Raw genomic sequence first — 13,477 nt, 5'->3', positions numbered from 1 at the left:
GCATAGTCAAATTTGATGACTTATTGTAAAAATGCAAGAGGAAGTGATCCCTCTCTCTCACTCTTCTCCCCCAGACTGCTAAATATATTTAGCACTTGGTATTACTTTAGCACCTGATGGTCCTCAGCGGCTACTCGAGCCCTTTCAGTACTGTGCTTGAAATTGTTGGAAGCAAAGCTTGTTCATGTGTGTTCTTACACTTTTGAAAAGTGGAGTGCAGCTCTGCCTAAACTGAGTGTACAAAGAAACTGAAGGGTCTTCTCATTTTGGTTTCCATTTATTTTGAATCATGTGATTTACAGGGGTTTTCTTTGACTGACATTACTAGGCTCAGAAATTTAGCTTGTGCTTATCTCACCACAATGCAAATGTCTTATTTTTTACTAGGAGTTGAGAGAGGTGCTTGAAGAACATAACTGGGTGTTTCATGATGCTCTGGAGGCCCTGAAAATATTTGCAGACGACGAGGAGGGTAAAGACAGATTTATAATTCATTTTATCCAAAGATAAAACAGACTTGTAATGCGAATATTTTTGAATGTTCAGTCATGAGAGTCCTGACAGCACCATGCCTAGAAACTTGCACTTACACTTAAAATTAGTATTACAGGGAGGATAAAAGAAGGAAGCTCAATTTTTCTGTATTTTTATTTTTGCTCTCTAACTAGGGATAAATATCTTTGCCCTCCTAATACAGATAGGTATAAAAAGTTGTAATTACCTATGAGTATCTCTTAAAATATATTTTGGTACATGTCAAGCTGATACCTGCTCCCTTCCTGCTTGCTTAAAAAAAAGTTTGTTTTTTAACTGCACTATTTGTAAATTACTGGTTTCTAAACCAGTAATTGCAAATAACTGCATAGGTAACAAGTAATATGCTATTTTGTCCATTTAAAAATGTATTCTAGGAGAGGAAAATACTAGAAGCAGGCCTTGAATTATGCAACCAGTCTGTAAATTCCAGTACTTTTTTGCAGGGAGCAAATCCAGTGATTCCAAGTAAATCTGCAAGTTATAACTTAGAGTCCTATTTAATGAGTTGATTACTTTCCAGTGTGTTACACAGCTGTCAGATATGTACATGTTTCGCTGTATCAGTTATTTAAGTGTTCTTGGGACAGGGTAGTGTTCTTAATTGGATTCTTTACAAGTGGAGAGAGTTAACAATGCTCAGGAAGTTGTGTCCTTGCTGCTGCTTCTGAGAAGGCAGATGTCAGGGTTGGACTCAATCAGCAGCAAGCTGGGATTGGAGAGAAGAGAAATTTTATACTGCAGGTGCTCTCTTGCAATGAAGGAATCAAAACCCTTACAAGGCACTTCTGAAAATTACTTGCTTATATTCAGTTAAATACCTTTTGTCTTATTTTAAGGCAGCTGAGTTATTTTGGTTGGAGTTGGCTCATTATTTGAGTTATTTAGCAAGTGCATGTTTTCATTGTCCCACCCTGAATCCTGTACTACAGTGCATTAAAATAGGAAAAAAAGAATCATTTTCTTGGTGAAAGAAGGCTTGTTTTCTCAAGTCAGCAGAATTTATATCTCTGCAGTCAGGTGCAGTGGGACCAGTATCTCATCTTAAGGATACATCAGAATTCTTAACTTTTTGCTCTAATTCAGAGCTTCTGCAGCTCACAAATATTGCATTATGTTGGTCATCTGTATTTTAAGATACTTAAAACTTTCTGCTATTTGAGCATTATACAAATGAGCTTTACTTATCTTGTACTCACAGTTAGCACACTCTTAGCATCACCTGCTTTGAGTTCTTATGTATTAAATGCTAGAACTGTGTTTTACAGATCTGTAGGTTTTATTTTGGAAGAACAACTTGTGTTTTCATCAGCCCCATACCAATACGCATTGACTTGTTACCTTCTGTGTTGCGTGCATAGGTATGGAATTTCCTCCCAAAAGGAAAGTTGCTGACTGGACCGAAGCCTCCACTAAAACCCAAAGTGAGGAGAGTAAAGATAAGATGAAGCAAAAAGCTTCTGAGAAAGAGCAGAATGGCTTTCAGAAAAAGGAGAAAGGCAAAAGGAGTATTTGGAGTGCTGAAAGAGAAACAGAACACATGGAGGACGAGTCTGATTCTGAAGACGGCGGAAGCTCCCTGGATGAGGACTACAGCAGTGGTGACGAAGTGATGGAGGATGGCTACAAAGCAAAAATCCTCAGCTTCCTGCAGGATGCTTCCCTGAGTGAACTGACTCTGATTCCCCAGTGTTCTCAGAAAAAGGCTCAGAAGATAATAGCGCTCCGGCCCTTTAACAGCTGGGAGGCTCTGGTAGGTCTGCATTCTTCCTTTCCTATCCCCAGCCTGCCTTAGAGTCAAGGTGGCTTCAGCCTAGGGAGGCTTAGATGGGTGGCCTTATCCTCATTAGGCTGAAATGCTATGTTCCTCCTAAGCCAATAGCATTTCAAATAGTGTCATATGACCTGATTTTGAATGAATTAAGGGGTGATTTTTCTGGAAAACTCAAGCTGATTGGCTGACATTACTGTCACTCACTCTGTAGCACAGAAAGTTGGTTGATTTCACTGCAGAAGGAGAAATTAGAGCTTTCACTTGAGAAGGAGGTGTTTGCTAGTCTGTTCTGAGCTCTTGTAGCTGAAAACCCATGCAGGAGGGAAGAATGTGGCACGACCTTTACTGCAGACACTTGTGTAGCAGCAGCAGCTTCCAGGGTTGCTCCATGAATGAAGAAGCCAGCATGGATATTTTCAGTTTCAGGCAAGAAATGGTTGTTCTCTTTTTTTTTCTTATGTGCTTTTATTCTACTGCGGCTTAGTGTCTAGCATGGTTTTGCTAGCTAAGCAATGCAGCCATTTTTAGTGGAATGAGCTGCTGTGTTTTTATTAATGAAAGGTAAAGCATCAGAAGGCTAAGCCACAATCCACCACAGAAGGGAAAACAGTATCTGTTGGTAAGTACATTATCTACTGTCGCTTTGTTGTCACTTTCAGATGTTTGCCATTGCTTGTTTGTAGATTCACATTTCATACAGTTTTAGTTAACTGCAAGACCTCAGACCTGCTAAGAGCAATGTCCTGGTAAGAAATTTGAAATGCATTAGAGCAGATTGTCTTGATTTCATTTATTAGTGCTTTGGATTTTAAAGCAGTAACTGTGCACAGGCCTTTTTACAGAATAATTTGGTGTTTTTTCATCAGTATGCATTCTGAACCCCTCCCCCAGCTGATGTATGCAAGAACTTCTTCAATATGTTTAAAACAAAAACATTTATTAATCAGTGTGTGAAATATATTACCACAAAAGAATAAGAGATACCAAACAGAATTTTAAGGAAAACAAAGTGATCTTTGTGTGTTGTATTATAAGGGGAGGGGGGGTGGGGGGAGACAAGAGGACGATATGTGAAAAAAATACGAGGTGCTGGTATGCTGCAAAAGAAATCCGTTTTGCCCCAAGCCTTTGGCTTCTCGCAGAACATCTGTCATACAGCTATTACTTTCTAAACTTGTTGGATTTTGTCTGAGCTGAATTCTTTGCAGAAGTATTTGCTACAGGGCTCTTGTCCTTTTCTGTGTTAAATATTTTGCAGTAAAAAAAAACACTGCATGGGCCTGTTTGCGTTCAGAATTTGTCTTTCGTGAAGATTGCTGCTGTCAGCAGCCACATGTTTGTGTAGTACTGTGAATACTTGCCCAGAGTAGAAGTGGTTTGCAGCAGATTTTAGCAGATGTTTTGTATCAGTGTGGATTTAATTGTTTGTAAAGATCCAGTAGCTCAGTAACCCAGTGTTTTTCCTACCAATTAATAAGGGTGGTTAGAATAATAGTGAGAGCTGATTCAGTTAGAGCTTTAAAGAAATTGGCTTCGTTTTAAGTCTCTTTTTACCATAATGGTATCTTGTGTAACTCAATGTGAAGTACTACAAGTTGTTACCACTTGTTCATTATTAGAATTAAGGAAGATATTAAGACCTTCAGTCTGAGATTAAAACTAAAGTCTACTTATTTGTAAATGGAATGTTTTATTCCAGGAAAACATAAATGAGATTGTATTTTTTTTTTTCTATATGGGTTTTTAAGTGGGACTAAGTTATTTTGTTTCCAAGAGGATTTAAATTAATTTCTTAAGCTTATATGGTTAATAAGAACACTTGGAAATACTTACTCTTTGAAGTAGATATTTCAAGTGTTTAACTTGATCTAGTAATGCTTAAAACACATAGAAAAAAATGTATGGGAAATGGTTGTCAAAATAAATGGAAGAGAGCTGAAATTGTCCTTGCTCACAAAGATTAATTCATTTGGCAGTTAAGAAATGCTTACACAAGTACATTTTCCAGGAGGAAACCTGGAACCTTTTCTTAATATCCAGCATCAGCTTTCCCTGACACAGATTCAGGCCATTTCCTCATGTTCTGTCCCTAGTCACCACAGTGAAAAGTTATGTGCTTGCATCTCTGGTTCCCCTTGTGAGGAGTTTGTAACTGCAGTGAGGTCTCCTCTCAGTCTCCTGTGTTGGCTTCTTACCTCTCTCTCCTGTTTGCTTTGAGATCCTGATGCTCTGGCACACACTGTGGGCCAGCAGACAGCATGATTTCATTCCTTCATGGAAGCACTTCTGGGCACCAATTGCCCTTCCTCCTCATCCTGACTCCTCTATAAAACTTGTTGGAGCTTAATTATATTTTAACAGCGCTCTCATTTCCCAGCTGTGGAATCGTCCAGTGTTGGAAATGGCAGCACTCAGCGCCATTTCTCAGCAGAGAGGCTGTGAGCACAGTCATGTAACAGCAGTACCTGCTTGCATTCGCTGCGTGCCAAGAAGAAAAAGCAGAGCCTAGACTGGCTCCCAGAGGAGCTCAGCTGAGCTTTTGGGGTCTGGGTTGGTGGTCTTGCACTTTTGTGCTTCTTCTGGTAAATGTGGGAGAGGAGCTGGAGAGGGTTTAATGCTGTACAGTTTCCTCTTTTTAAGGTGTATAACTGTTACCTGTTTGGATTTCCTTTTGGTGTAAACACATATGTATCAGTGTGAGACTTGCTGTATTGTCTCATTTTTGTCATTCACAGTATTATTCTATCACAAAGTAAGCTGTCTTAGCATTTAAAGACTTGGTGGTCTACAGAAATTCTTTCAGAATACACACAAGCAGATGGAAAGTGTTACATTGAAATGCTGACACAAGTACATTGCTTTTAGGGGAATGGGACAACTGAGCTGTCAGAGGTGGATGTACTTGTCCATCATATTCTGTACACTGCAGCAGTATGAGCTAGGAGGTACATAACTCAAAAGAGAGTAGCTCCACCTTTTTTGTTATTTTGTTTGCCTGCACGTGTGCGAACTGCCACAAAAACCACTCCAGAACCACATTGCACCAAAGCCAGCTGAAGGGAAGCAGCAAATGCATCAAGGTAGCAATGGGAAACTGCTTACAGTGGAACTGGTGTTGGTTGATCAAGGCTGAGGCTGACTCGCACCCTTAGGCATTAAAGGGAAAGCCTTCATCATCTTGCAAGTGGTGTAAAGTAAGCCCAGCTGGGATGAGCTGGTGTGGCAGTTCCAAGTGTGCTGAGAAAGCTCGTGGGTTCAGTTTCCATGATGGTCTCACATTTTTGGGGCTCATTTGAAAAAAGCTGAACTTGGGAGGATGTCAGAACCTCTAGAAAGTAAAGGCCACCTGTGGATCTGCTTTGAGTTCTGAGCAGGGTAACACCCTGTGTTTCACATGCAAACCAGTGGCTAAAGTATTTCTTGTTGCAACTTGGACATGGATGTTAATGTGCTGACATGAAACAATACAATTTCTGTTAATAACAGATGGCTCAATTCTCCACACCTTTATTTATGGATTATAGGATTTCTATTCATGCCAACCAAAGCTTTAGTCATCAAAACAAATGTCGAAATTTTGTAGGCACCTATTAAAAACTCTTTTTTGTTTCTAAATAGAAGTGTCTATTTAGAAAATTTCTTTACAGGTGTTGAAATGTGCACCTTAGCCTGGTCTAACCTATGAGTGTTGGTAAACTTTCTGGGGTTTGTTTAAAATGGAAAAAGACAAACAAAAGCATACCCCCAAACTGTAATTGCCTCACTCTGTTTATTTTAATAATATTTTTCTAATTAAATCTGTTTTTTAAATTTTATTTTTAATCTGGTTATATTCTTCACCTTAACAAAACTTGCTTTTACTCTGCAATGTGGCAATATTGGTGAGTTGCTTAACGCATAATAGCTGGATCATATGACTCCTTTTTTTATGGAAGCAATTCTTGGAGGATATCTCTATATATATATATAGATATTGATATATATATATATGAAGTCTTGTGCTAAATTTAAATTTTAAGGTCTAAAATTCAGAAAAATCTGTGTGAAAGTTACTTCTGTTTTAATACAAGAATGCTGAATCCAAAGCACCTTGTATTCTTCAATTCTTTAAAAACATTAATAAACAAAAAAAAATGCCTGTTATTTACAGTGAAATATGCATAACTACTCAAGAAAATATAACTACAAATATGACTCCAGTTACTGCAGAAATATATTTAGTGGTAGGTTTTACACTTTCTGCAGATGGAATTTAGGAGAAATTGATGGGCCTGAGGGGCCTGTTTTGATACAGCTTGAGGCTGCTTGTCTCTGACATCTAAAATACTCATACTGTGATGAAGATCAAAATTTAGAGGAAGGAAATACACTGTGTGTGTAGTGTGGACTTGAAGAAGCCAGTGGTGGAAGTAAGGCTTCTTTGTACTGGCAGAAAACCTGGCACAATGCCTAAGTCCACTTGGACTACCTTTGTGGTAGGTCTTGGAACCAAGTAATGCTGAGCCCCAGACAGACCCATAACAAAATGTAGTAATCTTCATTTTAGGTTCATTTGTTTGCCTTGATACCTACATTATGCTTACATCTTCTACATTTAATATCTAATAGGATTTGTTTAAAAGGGCATCTTAATGAAAAAAAGAAGGAACTTTTTTTCCTTCCTTGTGGAGTTTTGTTCTGTTAGTGTGCCTGGCCTTCAAACCTGGCCCTTGCACTGTATGTTGCCTCCTGTAAAGGATTTTGAGTTTAAAGTGCTTGTAATTTGTTAGAAACTCTTCAGAGAATTTTAATGACTTAAGATTTCAAGTTTCATAATGTGAGGAGCTGCAATGATGACCTTCAGTGTGGATTCACACAGTTTGCAGTGGGCCAAGTATAAGAAGTCTTTGGAATTTTGAGAGAAGATTGGGATGCTGTTGCTGTCTCCTACTTGAATTACTGCCTGCAGCAGCTGTGGATTTTCACTGCAACGACTAATACCAGTGTTCATAGACTTTTTATTATTACTATTTTGCAGTTTACTAAAATGACGAAGACTTCTGGTTTGTCAGAAGATATAGTGTGGAACTGCAAGATACTGCTGAAGGAGAGGGATGTGGTTCTAAAGCTCATGAATAAATGTGAAGAGATTTCCAATATACTGACAAAACAGGTAACCAGGATTACTAGAGATGGAGGATATGGATGGAACATTGAGCAACCGTCCATTCTGAATCGCAGGTATCTCTCATTTTTATACTTTAGAAGGGCATTGGACAATAAGGTGTACTTAAAGACTGGGATTTTCAGAACTGTAGTCTCTGAAAGTAGAGTTGCAGATTTTTGATACTTAATAGCTCTCAGTGAGCTAGATAGTGAGAATCTTAACAGATTTTTAAAGTGTATCAGGAAAGCTGGTGGGCAGGATAAGAGCATAAAAAATTGTAACAGTGTTTTATTTCTTCCAATTTCTGGTGACTGTAACAACCAACCTTAAGCAATGGAATCATGAGTTGTCAACTTAGTTAAAATAAAAACCCAAGCAAACCTGCATCTGTAATGGGGGACAGATTTCAAATAGGATTTGATTGCAAAAATGCTAAGTTGGAACAAATCTGAGCAAATTGGGCAGGTTTATCAGCTGGATGAAAGACATTAGTCAGGAAGTTCGGGTGTACCAAGTAATCTGAAACTCTGTATCCATTCGGAGTGGCAGCTGGGATGTGTTGGGATGTGTTGTGGGGGTGGATTTCTTTTAGAGAGGTAAATTGGCAAAGATCTCCAAATGGATATTAGGAGGAACGGAAATGGATATGGTGGAGGGTATTACTCTAAGGGTTAGGAAATGTAGGGGTGTAATGGGAATGGCAAAAGTAGCAGCTGGAATTCCAGTTGGATGCTGTTAGAAGCAGAAGATTCTCAGCTGTGTGAAAATAAAACCTGGGAGGAAGCAGGAAGTTTTAGGAGGAAGGATGTCAGTGATGCTTCTTATTTGAAAAAAGTGCTGAACTGGGTGACTTGCTGTTGAGTGTGTTTTGGTGGGTTGTATGTTTGGGTTTTTCTTTGGTGCTGACACAAACAGCAATTGTACAGCAGAGCAAAATTAGGGATGTGGCTGCAACATGCCACTTAATTCATTGTGTATTTTAGAAGTGAGTAGTTCTGTAACTGCTTTTATGTGGTTGTGTATCACTGATTGTAGAAGAGAAGTATTTCTTGTGTCACTCACTTTGATCATTTTAAGTCTGTGAAAATGCAGATAGGCAACTCAGTTTGCGTACAGGTGACTAAGAAACTTGTGTTTTTCACTACATGAAGAGGTCTGGAGTGCATTAAAATAAAGGCAGTGTTAAGCCTGCTAGTTGGTGATTACAGTACGTGTAAAGTTGTGTTTCATGGAGGAACAAATAAAAGGTGGTAATAAGCTTGATTGTTTTTACCAGTTTGAAACTGAAGCCATATCAGAAGATTGGTTTGAACTGGTTAGCACTGCTGTATAAGCACGGATTGAATGGCATCTTGGCTGATGAAATGGTAAGTGTGAAACTGCTTATTTAAGAATTTTTAAAATTTTGCAAAAATGACCTTGTTAAATCCTTGCCTAGAAACCTCAACGAGATAAGTAATCCTAAATTGCAAACAGTTCTCCAAGATCTTAGAAGCTACTGAGCTCCTTTCCATTTGGAAATTAAAGGTAGCCTAAGATTCATGGACACTTAAAAGTTACATGGTGTCTTCTGATGCAGTGGAACCGGTTTCTATCACAACAGGTTATTTTCAAACCATTGAGTTTACCAACTCCATGCCCAAAATATAATTCATTCTACTTATCCAGCATTTAGTGTTGTAAGCCCTTATTTTCTCCATTTCTTCATCAGCTTCAAAACAGGCAGATAACAATACAAGTGGGTTGTAGAAACCTCTGTTTCTCCAGAAGCAGCATTTCCACCGTCTCTTGTCATGACACTCCCCATCAACTTTGAGCTAAGAGAGAGACAAGCTTACAGGTTTGAGGTTTTGTTAAAGGCTGACACCACCTGTAGTTATACAACGGAAAAAACTTATTGATGCAGGTACTGAATTTGTGGTCTGTTGTTTTTAATCCTGGATGCTGTTCAGCTTATGAAAGCACTGCTTTGCCTTGCTGTGATTTAGACAGTGGTTCTCAACTTCTGTATGCTTCATGTAAGTAAGAATATGGGTGTTTTTTAGTAGATACACGAAATTTTTAAATTCATGATGCAGAAAACAGGAAAAGTGAGTGTTAGTGGAAATATAGGCTTATCTTTAATCTGATTTCCATATTACATTCCACTTCAGAAGTAGCTGGCATAGCTAGTTGTAAAAGTGGCTCAAATGCAAATAAACATTTAGTTTCCAAGTAATCATTTTTTTACACCATTGGCTCAGGAAGGTAAACTTTTGGAGATTATTTGAGATATGAACTTGAACTAAAATGAAAGACTTAATTGAAAGGATGAATATTTGTTCAAATATTGAGCTGAAATGATAATGAAGTTTGACTGAGGTTGTACTTAAGAAGGAATTGTCTTCTGTAAAATTGGTTAATCAGAACAAATTTTTTAATCAGATTTCTCATCTTTACTGTGCCATCACTACACTGTAATTGTCTTATGAGTTCAAAACAATCTTATGTCATGAAGATTGTAAATTTTGTTTAAATGGATTTATTTTCTCTTAGGGCTTAGGGAAAACAATTCAAGCTATTGCATTTCTGGCTTATCTTTACCAAGAGGGCAATAAAGGTCCCCATTTGATAGTTGTACCAGCTTCAACGTTAGGTAAGTTACAACCTTCAAAAATATTTTTGTTAGGGGGAAAAAAAAATCATGGACATTGTAAAGCAAAGATAATTTAATGAAAGAAACTTTGATTTCCTCAAAGTCATTTGAATTGGAATGCAGACCATACTGCAGGTATGCTTGTTCTGAATTAATTAGACTTAGAATGGAACTTTTTTAGATGATCTGTCTGCTTCAAAAAAAAAATGAAGCTGCTTGTTACAATCTGAACTTGTGTAGCAAAGTAGTCTTTTTACTTATTGAATATTGGCTGAACTTGCTAATCTTCAGGCTGTGCTTAGGGTTAGGTTTCATGACATTTTATACATTCACTGTCTTTTTTTGTCTTTACTGCACAGCATCTGTCAAAGCAGATGAAAATCCTAACATGATGAAGCTGTCTTTTACTTGTGTGTTCTGATTGTTTTATGGCCTCAGTTGAAATTGGAAAGAGTATAGTGGAATGAAATGTTAGCAAAGCAGATGTGGTTGAGCAGAAAATGGTTCTTGATGGAGTAAAATTTGGATTTGTTGAATGATGGGGGAAGTATAAAGTTGAATTTAGAAAATAAATGCTGCTTTTATAATATAAAATACTTATTTGGGCTTCAAAAAATTCTCTTGACACATCAGAAAAGTTTCCAGTTGTACAGCTTAAGTTTGAAATCCTCATTTTTAGTGTGCTTTCAAACGTCACTGGAACCCACTTTTTAAAAGAACTGTTAATAATTATTATATTACTTAAAACCTGAGGTATACGTAAGTACGTGAACAAAGGTGCTTTTGTGAAGTCAGTCTTAGAGTCCCAATTGTAGATGCAGGTTGGCAATGCCTGGGCAGTGCAGTCTGCTAGCAGTTTTCCTGACATATTTCCAGAGGTGTCTTCTCACCCCTGACCTGGGTCCCTCCCCTTCCCAAGTGGCATTTAGCAGCATCCCCCTTCTGCTGTGGTTTGGAGTCAGCACTTGTGTTGGCTGTCAAGCTTCTTTCCCTCAGGCACAGCAGTGTTGCCTGTGGCCGCTGTGCTGCTGCACACCTGGAGCTGCGCAGCTGGGATGTCAGGCCTCTGCCTGCTCCCAGAGGCACTGTCTCTCCTGGTGATATACTTCTGCAGGCAAGTACTAACAGATTAAGTGATTTGCTTTCTGGGGATTTAACTGTCTAGGGAAGAAACCAAGCTGCAAAGTTACACATTGTATTTATTGCACGCAGTGGTTACAGATGGCGCAGGGCCTGTTCCTGCAGGAGTTGAAAGAGCAAACTAGTTGAGTTACTAAAGCCCAATTGGGGTTGATTCAGTTTATTACTTACCGGTTTTCCAGTTTTAAGACAGAATATCTCTTAACCTTCAGGAGAATTTAAGGGGATTTACATTAAGATCAGATGTTTGGGTTGATGCTGAGGTGTGAAACAGCAAGACATAATAAAGTATAAATGACTTGGGTTTTGTTTTAATGTTGTCTTACAGATAACTGGATAAGAGAAGTTCATCTGTGGTGTCCTGAACTGAATGTCCTCTTTTACTATGGTGAGGAATCTAGTTAAGAAATGAGTCCAGTAATGCAGTTGCTTGCATGGCCAGTGTAAGAAAAGATGAATTGCAGTGTTGTTTTAAGACAGTTGTTGAAGTACACAGATTTATTGATAAGTGATTTCCTCTGCAGTGTCTTTAATTGTTACATGTATATAAATATATGTAATTGTAGTCATTTTATGTTTTGCCTTTCTTTAGGATCCCAAGAAGATAGGAAACATCTCAGGTTGGACATTCACAATAAAGTCGTTGATTTCAATGTGATTGTGACTACGTAAGTACAGTCAAAACACTACAAGTGGGGAGCTTTAGTGAGGTCCTGCTGACCTCTAGTGGTACAAGAAACCAGACAGTTTTAGGAGTTGGGTTTTGGATAATGGTTAACTAGGGTTTTATGATTATGTAAGAGATACTGTGTCATAGGTGTTTTAGATATGTGTCTGTCAGCATGTATATTACAGATAATATTACATTGTAATAGACTTCAGCCGATTTTTAGGAAGTATTATTGAGAGCATCGGCTCATCAAGTAAACTGAAATCATTTGCCAGTAATAAACTGTGTTGTGGTTGGTTACTTCCAGGCAGTTTTACTGCCCCTCATGTACTTTCTCCATAACTCTTAACAATATTAGAGAATTTAATTTGATTGTGATAACGGTACATTCATTTTCATAGATACTTCATGCAAGTGATACTTGTTTCTGACAGATACAATTCTGCAATGAGCAGCCCAGATGATCGAGGACTGTTCCGCAAGCTGAAGCTTAACTATGCAATTTTTGATGAAGGTCATATGCTCAAGAACATGAGCTCTATCCGCTACCAACACCTCATGACAATTAATGTAAGAAGTTTAGTTATTGCTGGGTTAGAGGGGACAGCTACTGGGATTTCCGTTGGGTAGTTACAAGCAGGGGGAAAATGGAATATTAACTGTAACATTCAAACACGCGTAACTTGAGCAGAACTACAGTATGCAAGTGGATTTAAGTGTTGGTGTGATCTAAGGAGTGGATCCTGCACTGTGGTCTCTTTCTGGGACATAAGCTCCCAAAGAAATGTAATAAATTTCCTGTAGCATCATTACAATGATGGTAGTGCTTGAGTTTCAGTATTAAGCAAATTCCCAGTTACATTCCATAGTAGTAAAGATTTTAAAGATGCTATTCTGATTACTTGTGCTAAAACCTATTGTACTTAAGAACCTGCTATGCTAGGGCTACGTAAGATGAGCCTGCTTGAAAATATTTATTCTTGTGGCTTACGGCCTGAGTAAGCAGAGTTTTGAAAAATATTTGAGTACAGCTCTTTGTCTGAATATTTTGATCTAGCAGTGTAGTATTTGTACAATAATAAACTTAAGATCACTAACTGCAACTTACTTTTCAAGATCATATTTTCATCAATAGCCTTTTTAAAAAGCTGATCTTTAAGCAATAAAACTTGCTTGTACTTGCAATTCAAAACTTGTGCTTAAGTACTGTATGACATTAGAGAACTTGATATGGGAACAGCAATTAACACAATCATCGGGTGGAAGAAAAAATACCCCAAACAACAAAAAACCCACCAACAACGACAACCAAAACCAAGCCCAAACAGAACAATCAAGCAGAAGCCTAATAGATGCAGGAATGCTTTTTAAATTGTTTTAAATTGATGCCCAGTTACCCACAGATCTGTAAACAGTTTTGTTGATTTAACAAGGAAATGATTCCATGAGTTCCAAATATATGTTTAAGTAGTTACAATTTAAAGCAAGCTCATTTTCTCACTTCTCCATAGCTGTGTTTTTTTTGCCAATAGTATTTTTTAGCCTGTTTGACAGATCTTTCTCATTGCTCTTTCCGCT

The 13,477-nt window shown here is 38.0% G+C and overlaps 1 protein-coding gene across 1 annotated transcript in view; it reads left to right on the top strand.

The window, feature by feature from the left end:
- Nucleotides 1-13,477, top strand: part of SMARCAD1 (SWI/SNF-related, matrix-associated actin-dependent regulator of chromatin, subfamily a, containing DEAD/H box 1) — a 126,075-nt gene that overhangs the window by 105,804 nt on the left and 6,794 nt on the right. Inside the window, exons 9-16 of the mRNA XM_068187565.1 lie at nucleotides 388-472; nucleotides 1,896-2,287; nucleotides 7,326-7,528; nucleotides 8,731-8,821; nucleotides 9,990-10,089; nucleotides 11,558-11,617; nucleotides 11,822-11,897; nucleotides 12,334-12,469. Coding sequence (XP_068043666.1) covers nucleotides 388-472; nucleotides 1,896-2,287; nucleotides 7,326-7,528; nucleotides 8,731-8,821; nucleotides 9,990-10,089; nucleotides 11,558-11,617; nucleotides 11,822-11,897; nucleotides 12,334-12,469 — 1,143 coding nt within the window. The remainder of the gene's footprint in view (nucleotides 1-387; nucleotides 473-1,895; nucleotides 2,288-7,325; nucleotides 7,529-8,730; nucleotides 8,822-9,989; nucleotides 10,090-11,557; nucleotides 11,618-11,821; nucleotides 11,898-12,333; nucleotides 12,470-13,477) is intronic.

The sequence above is a fragment of the Anomalospiza imberbis genome, chromosome 4 (assembly GCF_031753505.1).
Source record: "Anomalospiza imberbis isolate Cuckoo-Finch-1a 21T00152 chromosome 4, ASM3175350v1, whole genome shotgun sequence".
NCBI classification, from domain to species: domain Eukaryota; kingdom Metazoa; phylum Chordata; class Aves; order Passeriformes; family Viduidae; genus Anomalospiza; species Anomalospiza imberbis.
This window is presented reverse-complemented; position numbering and strand designations above follow the sequence as displayed.